Genomic DNA, 7,959 nt, shown 5'->3' with positions numbered 1-7,959 from the left:
GCTGTTAAGACACTATTTGAATTTTGTATTATTGTTAGGTTTAATTATGGCCATAGGTTGGTGTTCTATTATTTTAATTAGTAAAAAAAAAATATATAACATTTACATAATACATCAGTTGTACATAATACAAACACTAAATCAGATATTATTACAATTAAAATCAATATAGAAAGAAAAAGTAAAAACAAAATAAAATAATAAAAAATGCATAGATAAAACTTATAATTACAGTAATGATCAAAAGTAAATACAAGAATTGAATACAGAATATGGATTGCAGACCACAATAAATGGATTTATTTATAAACAAGAATTGAATACAGAATATGGATTGCAGACCACAATAAATGGATTTATTTATAAAGCAAAGATAAAACCAAATACACATAAACCAAATCGAAAAGGAAAACGGGGAAAAAAATTACATTATCAAAATAATCTCAAATTATAAAATAAATAAATAAATATTATTATTTTTGTTATTTAAAAAAACGTAAATTAGTAAATTTGTGAAAGCGGCTTTGATAAGGCGTGTTTGTGCAGCGTCGCCCCGCCCCCTACGTCCTCTATCGCACGAGCGCGCGTGCGTACGCTGCGTCCCGTCGTCCGCCAGAGTCATGGCGGCCCCGGTCGCTCCTCTCGATGAAGACTGGGAGGATTTTAACGAATTCAAAGCAGCCGATTTGCACACCAGCTGGTCCGCGGCACCAGAGAGTTCGCCGCAGATCCAAAGCTCCGCATCTTTCGACGAGACGCTGAGCGCGAGCTTCCCTTCCTCTAGCAGCGCGCGCGCGAGCGTCTCAGTGAGTGCAGTGAGTGAGTCCGAGCTGCTGCGCGACGACGAGTGAGCAACAAAAACATACTCCAAATATTATAACACCGTGAAATATGTCATGTAGTATTTCATGTCAGTTTTATACAGTCAATACATTTGTGTAAATATACTCGCTCCAGTTTTAATTCCTGAAATGAGAAGAGAATTAATGGTCAGGTTTCATATTTTGCTGTGATTCTTTATTTACACAACAGTAAAGTACCATGATTTATTGTGCTAGTACCATGGTATTCTGGGAAATACATTGGAGTTACATTTTTGTAAGAGTATTTTGTAAATGTCATTTAATTATTTTTATAAAGTAAACGGGAGAATAACTTTTATAGTGTTATTAATATTTCAAAATGAACATTTACTGGACTGAAGCAATTAGATTTACTTAAAGCGGGGTTCTGATGAACGTTTATTTGTTTATCTTTCAATCATTATTGTATTGTATTGCATTGCATTGCATTATGTTTTGAAACTATAGGGCTTGGATCATAAAACTAAATATTAATATCATCTTACTAAGGCATTACTGAGAGATATAGAGTATCAGTTGATATTTATGTCTGCTGTACTGTTATCTAAATGTTATTGATTTACATTACAAGCTAATAAAATTTCAAATTACTTTTTGGCCATATAAATATGAGCAGCTGCATCAAATTGCATATTTTTGCATATCAGAAGCATGAAGTATCAAACAAAAAACGTATGCAAATTTTTACTTTTTTATTTTATTTTTGGATTTTGTCTAAAGGTACAATAAACTGTTCCATTTGAAAAAAAAAAATATTCTGACTTTTATTTCATGTAATTTTTTCAGGGTTAAGAGTATGAAGCCGTAACTTGCATAAATGAACCTTATGAAATTTTGTAGATACTGTCTTTCTAATTTATTCTTCTGTTTTTATTATTTTTTATTTTATTTTTCGCAGGATATGGAACACTTTGACGGAGAACTACGGCAATGTGATGCCAGTGAACTGGAAAACCTCTCACGCTCGTTCACTACACCTGCCCACGCTGAACCTCGGCCCTCAGGAGGTGAGATCCGTCTGTCCATCCATTCATCCAGCTCTCCTTTCAGTCACTACAGACAGAGCTCACACTGTGCATGTGTGTATTTCAGAGGGAGGAGATCAATGATCTTGATCTGTCTGATGACGAGGAGCTTAGAGATCAGATGGACATGCACACCATCATCATCTCGTGTGTGAACGAGGAGCCGCTGTTTACTGCGGAACAGGTACTGTATATACCCTTCATACCTCTGAGACTATATTAGTGAAGGCCAGCTATAGATGCAATAATAACTTTCATAATGATATGTTCTATACCTTTTCTTTGACCGTCATAGAAACCTGTTCACAGCAGTAGATTTAAAGCCGAACACGATTTGGGTGTTTATAACCTGTGTGTTAATCAGGTCATAGAAGAGATTGAAGAGATCATGCAACAGTCTCCAGATGACGAGGAATACGAGAGTCCATCTCAGTTTGACCTCTCCTTGATGTCGGATGAGTTACACGTGCTCACACATTCCACATCTAGCAGCAGCTACGAGGAGCGTAAGTGCTGCATGTGTATATTCATGGCTTTTTTTGTCAGCCGAACCCCTTTGACTTAAAATATTTACTTGAAGTAGTTTTTAAGTTAATATTTCAATAATTTAACAACATTTTTGCATGGTTCTCTGATGTTAATGGTCTGTGTTAATGGTCATGTGTCATGTAGGTAAACAAGTACAATATTGAATCTTTTTGTTGTTTTATTTTAATTTGTTTTTATTTGTAAGTAATTTATTTTCATTTTATAATTATTATTTCATATTTTTGTATTTTTATAAAATTATATTTTTATATATTTGTACATTATTCATTTATAATTTTATATATATACCTTTTATATATATATATTATATATAACCCTATTTTAAAAAAAATACATAAATATTTTATAATTATTATTTAATATTTTTGTATTTTTAAATTATATTTTGTTATATTTATTAATTATTTATTCATTTGTAAAATTATATATATATATATATATATATATATATATATATATATATATATATATATATATATTTATTTTATTTATTTTATTTTATTTTATTTTATTTTATAATTTTTTCTCTACTCAGAATCCCCTCATGTTCCCTCAGAAGTTCCCTCATGAACCCTATTTTAATAAACATACACAAATGTTAAATAATAATTTTATAATTATTATTTAATATTTTTGTATTTTTATTAAATTATATTTTATATTTTTTATTTATTTATTCATTAATTCATATATATATATATTTTTTTTTCCTCAACTTACCCTGTAAGTTCCCTCATGTACCCCAGTATGGGAAACCCTGCTTTACATAATTAAGTGTTAAATAATGATTACTGTATAAATATAAAGTATGGATTTTATAAGTACAGATACCTCAAAGCCAAGTTGAAATTAAAATATAATGTAATGATACTAGTCTTTCTAAATTATCAAACATCAAAACAATAGAAAACCCCTTACTGCTCTTAATGTTTTAGTTCTTTATCCCTGCCAGTTTTCTGAAATAATTGTATGAAATACTAACTTATGTGAGACTGTTGTACTTAACTGCCTGTTAATATTTTATGTATAATTTTAACTTTGCATAAGAGAGTTTGTACATTAGCACAGGGTTTCCCAAATGGCTTCAAATTAAATTATATTATATTATATTACGTTTAGTTATTTATATTAAGAGGATGCACAATTAATTGAAATCTTATATAAAATTGTGTTATATAATTTATAAATATAGTTCTAGATATATAGTTTTCATATGAGATTAAATGTCACATTGCAGTTGAAATCGCAGTCACAATATGACAAAATAATTGCAGTGCAGCCCTATATGTAGATCAACTAAAACGATCAAAATAAAACGCTTATGTTTTTCCTATTTACTTGCGTGCCATCTGACCATTGACCAACATCAGAGAAAAGTGAACATGCAAAAGTTATTAAAATAGTAACTGAAATTCTCAAGTATTTTATGTCTTGAGGAGTTTGGCTGATTAAAAAAGATTGGGAACCCATGCACTGGCATGTTATTGTAATGTATTTTGCTGAAAAGTACTTTTGAGGAATGTTATGTTGGAAGTTGACATGGATCTTTTATATCTCTTTCAAAGATTAGTGTTCAAATGAGTGTGTTATGAAATAACGGTGCTGTAGAAATGAAGATAAGCTTGTGTTTTTTTACGCCTCTCTGTCTCAGGGTTGCGTGGTCTGTGCGTGTCTGAGCTGCTGGAGCGTCTGGAGGAGGTGGAGCGACAGATCCGTGGTTTCTCTGAGGAGCTGATCGATCAGCTGGCGGTGAGGGAGGAGCTGGACTATGAGAAGGAGGTGAAGAACACGTTCATCTCGGCGCTCATCGACGTGCAGAACAGACAGAAAGAACATCGAGAGCTGCTGAAGAAAAAGAGGAAGATAAAGGCCACAGGCGGCGATCAGATATCCAACCGCTCGCATGTGCCAGGAACCGTAAGGATGCTAATCACTCATTATCAAGCCCACACACAAATACATCTCCATAGATTTCTGTAGAACTGGAACATTTTCAAAGCTCTGCACAAACCCTTCGTCTGTTCATTTACCAAATAATTTGGCTGAATTCATAATGCTTTTAAATATTAATACTAATGCAGCTACTTTTTACACATTTTGCCATGTTTAAATCCATTTTCTCCAAATCAGCACAGAGAAAGTGAAAACGTCTGTCTCTAAGATCTTAAAGATATCTGTTCTCGAAGAATTCTTAATAAATAAGAATTTAAACGAAGAATAAAACGAAGAATAAATAATCTATAAAAGTGGTATATTTTTGAGCGTCTTTGTCTGTTTTTCAGTATTTGACGACGGTGATCCCGTACGACAGGAGCAGCGGCGCGCTGTCTGTAGAAGACCTGCAGATCCTGACCAAGAGTGAGTCAAAGTGAACGCTTGTGTGTCTCTGTTCATTAACATCTCTTCAGGGTGATCCAGTTACACATGTACAAAAATGAGACTTTGGTCAGGCCATTTTTGTGAACTTTTTTTTGTGATCTTTTAAACTGTAACTTGGATTAGTATAAATGATTGTCATTAAATATTAATTTGTAATTTAAATGTTATTTAAATTATATAATGTACACTGCTGTTTGGAGTTAAAAAGTTTTTTTTTTTTTGAAGAAATGTATAAATTAAATTGATTAAAAGTCACAGCAAAGACATTTATAATGTTACAAAAGTTTTAAAATAAATTTAAAATAAAATTTTAAATAAATGCTGTTCTTTTTAACTCTAAAAGAGTTCTATTTATCAAATGATCCTGAAAAAAATGTACCATGGTTAAGCAGCACAACTGTTTTTAACATAGATAAATATTTATTGAGCAGCAAATCAGCATATTAGAATGATTTCTGAAGGATCATGTGACACTGAAGACTGGAGTAATGATGCTGAAAATTCAGCTTTGATCACAGAAATAAATTACATTTTAATATATATTCAGATAGAAATCAGTTATTTAAAATGAATAATGATATTTTGCAGTAGTACTGTCTCAACTGTAATTTTGATCAAATAATTTATTTCTAAATCTTTCTGACCCCAGACTTTTGAGTGGTAGTGCGTATTTTGAATTTGATGAAATCTAAATTAATAGTTTAATAATGTTACTGCTCCATAAATCAGAAAAAAAAAATGTTGGACATGTATAAATGTCTTCATGCCATGCGTGAGTACATCTACACACCACCCGCTATTACAGTGACACAGTTCCACCAACTACAACCAAAAACATCCTCAAAGGTATCAGACACCCGCATCACTCGTCAGTCTCCATCACTGTCAGTCTGAGCCTCATTGATCTTCTGTGTGTTTTATTTTTGCTCTCGCTGCATTTGACCTCTAGCGCTGGTGTGAGAGAACAGGGGAAGGAGGTGTGTTGTTTTTATACATATTGCTAATTATAATGACTACAGTCTAAATGACAAAACATTTAAAAATGTGTAGTATTTATAAGATATTTCAAATGAAGATGTCCCCAAAGGGAATTTTTTTTAACTTCATGTCTGGGGATAATTTTGTCTTCAAACCATAGCTAAGTAAACCCTTCAGACACCCTTCAGTTTTTTGTTGTGTGTAGTAATTGTTGTCTTCTCTGTGATGTATGTTAGTAAACATTATTTGTCACATAAGGAAGAAGGTGTGGAGGTAATAATATACAATATACATCAAAACAACTGTTGTTCTGAAAAGTCTCTTATGCTCACAAAGGCTGCATTTATTTGATCAAAAATACAGTAAAACCAGTAATATTCTGAAATATTATTCGTTTTTTTCAGCTTCTTTGATAAATCAAAAAGCAGCATCTGTTTGAAATGTCTTCACTATCACTTTTGATCAGTTTAATGCATACTTGCTAAATTAAAGTATTTTTCCTGACCCCTTTCTGACCCCAAACTTTGGACTTTTTCTTTAGGCTTTTACTGATCTATTCTTTGATGTCTGTTGTTTCAGTGTTGTGTCCCACGTAGTGTTTCTGGAGCTGAACCCAGCTGATCTCATCGGTTCGTCGGACGTCTGATCATCTGCATCTCTCCAGATGATGTTCTTCTCTAATCATGCACAGAATTGACCTGCCAGTGGCATTTATTTCTCAGTCCTATTGTATGTTTTGTTATGTGTAGATGTTATTGTGTGATTGAGCATGAGTGCAGTATTTAGTTTATTTCCTAATGCAGTTCACATTTCACTTACTATCAGATTCCACTAGTTTACTCTAATATCACAGTGCAGCTGTTGTAACTCATGCACGTTTGCATCATATTCGGTTTGTCTTAGAGTGGATCTAGATGCAAGATTTCCCTCTTTTGATCTTTTCATCAAATGAAAGGAGATTTCAGGACGTCTCGAGTTGCTGATGGCTGAAAATCCAAGAAATTAAATGATTTCAGTGATTTAAAAGCAATCTCTCCAGCAAAGGCAGGTACAAATATTTGTTTGGGAAAAGGTTATTTATGTAGCTGTAAAATCTAAACATTTATCATATTGGAATGAAATAGTTCAGTCATGCTGAACAGATTAAGTGGTACTTAACCTGATATGCATTAAATTTATTTTATTGCCAGTTAATAGATAGTCATACTCTGTTTTTGTTCTATTCGATCAGCTTTCTAACTTCTTTTTATAACAGTATTAATATTGAGTTGATGAGGAGTGAACAGTGGAATCTGTGAGATCTCAGCAGTGGAGGAAGGACTTTGTTTTCTGTTTTAAGGTATGAGGAGCTAAAACACTCATAAAGAGATAGACACGTCTGTCTGTTCTCACTACGGTCCTGTAAGATTGAATGATTGTCTCAGGTTAATTAGTTTTTGTTGAAACAGATTGGAGATGATATTTTTGTACGTGTGACTAAAATCTGATTGTTGTTTCTTGATGGAGAGATTGAGATTACATTGTGTTGAGTCCTGCAGATGCACGACCTTAAAGAAATAGTTGACCCAAAAATGAACATTTGCAGGGTGTGTTGGGTGACAATTTTTGGATGAACTCCCTTTAAAGCATTATTTCACTCTGTTTTTATTTCTTTTGTGCATAAAAGAGGTCCATATGGATCATGTGCCATATTTAAAATCATCTGAAGGTGTTCAGTCGCTTTTTTTTATTTTTATTTGTGTTCCATGAAATAAAATCATGGACCATGAATTAAATTTCTACTAAACTACTCCTTTAAACTCAGTAGTTTCTGCATGTGAGGACTAAAACATCTGGCTTGTCTCTGTTCTGTGGGCTGAAGGGTAGTAATTGTTTTTATGTTTGTGAAGCATTCAGAAAGTAGAAGTGGCTGCATGCACTTTCAGTTGGTCTAAAAGGGAACTGTTTTGTAGAGCCTGACATTTGCGTGAAGCATTGAGCTACAGCTTCTGTTGGTGTCGTCAGCCGGTCCTGGCCTGATTCTGAGAAACATTAGCAGTGCACAGTAAATCAGGGTACACATACTATAATAACTAGAGATTATATATTTATACAAGCAATAATGAAATGCTGCCTTTTTGAATGCATGAATTTTTTTACATTGAAACTGACATTATTTTTTAATT

General features: G+C 32.8%; 1 protein-coding gene across 1 annotated transcript; it reads left to right on the top strand.

Annotated features, from left to right (window-relative positions):
* Positions 1 to 551: 551 nt before the first annotated feature.
* Positions 552 to 7,580, top strand: LOC109112879 (fasciculation and elongation protein zeta-2-like). Its single transcript, XM_042778300.1, has 7 exons — positions 552 to 847; positions 1,762 to 1,870; positions 1,956 to 2,072; positions 2,253 to 2,394; positions 4,089 to 4,354; positions 4,720 to 4,795; positions 6,374 to 7,580. Exons 1-7 carry the CDS (start codon positions 621 to 623, stop codon positions 6,388 to 6,390), a joined length of 954 nt encoding a protein of 317 aa, XP_042634234.1. The 5' UTR covers positions 552 to 620; the 3' UTR covers positions 6,391 to 7,580.
* The last annotated feature ends 379 nt before the right edge of the window (positions 7,581 to 7,959 follow it).

Source organism: Cyprinus carpio, chromosome A20, assembly GCF_018340385.1.
Source record: "Cyprinus carpio isolate SPL01 chromosome A20, ASM1834038v1, whole genome shotgun sequence".
Taxonomy (NCBI): Eukaryota; Metazoa; Chordata; class Actinopteri; order Cypriniformes; family Cyprinidae; genus Cyprinus; species Cyprinus carpio.
This window is presented reverse-complemented; position numbering and strand designations above follow the sequence as displayed.

Bases quoted from the DNA above. Each gene is read 5' to 3' on its own strand.
- LOC109112879 (XM_042778300.1), top strand. From the start codon at position 621: ATGGCGGCCCCGGTCGCTCCTCTCGATGAAGACTGGGAGGATTTTAAC. The intron at 848-1,761 runs GTGAGCAACAAA...TATTTTTCGCAG, and splicing joins GAGCTGCTGCGCGACGACGA to GATATGGAACACTTTGACGG. The intron at 1,871-1,955 runs GTGAGATCCGTC...TGTGTATTTCAG, and splicing joins TGAACCTCGGCCCTCAGGAG to AGGGAGGAGATCAATGATCT.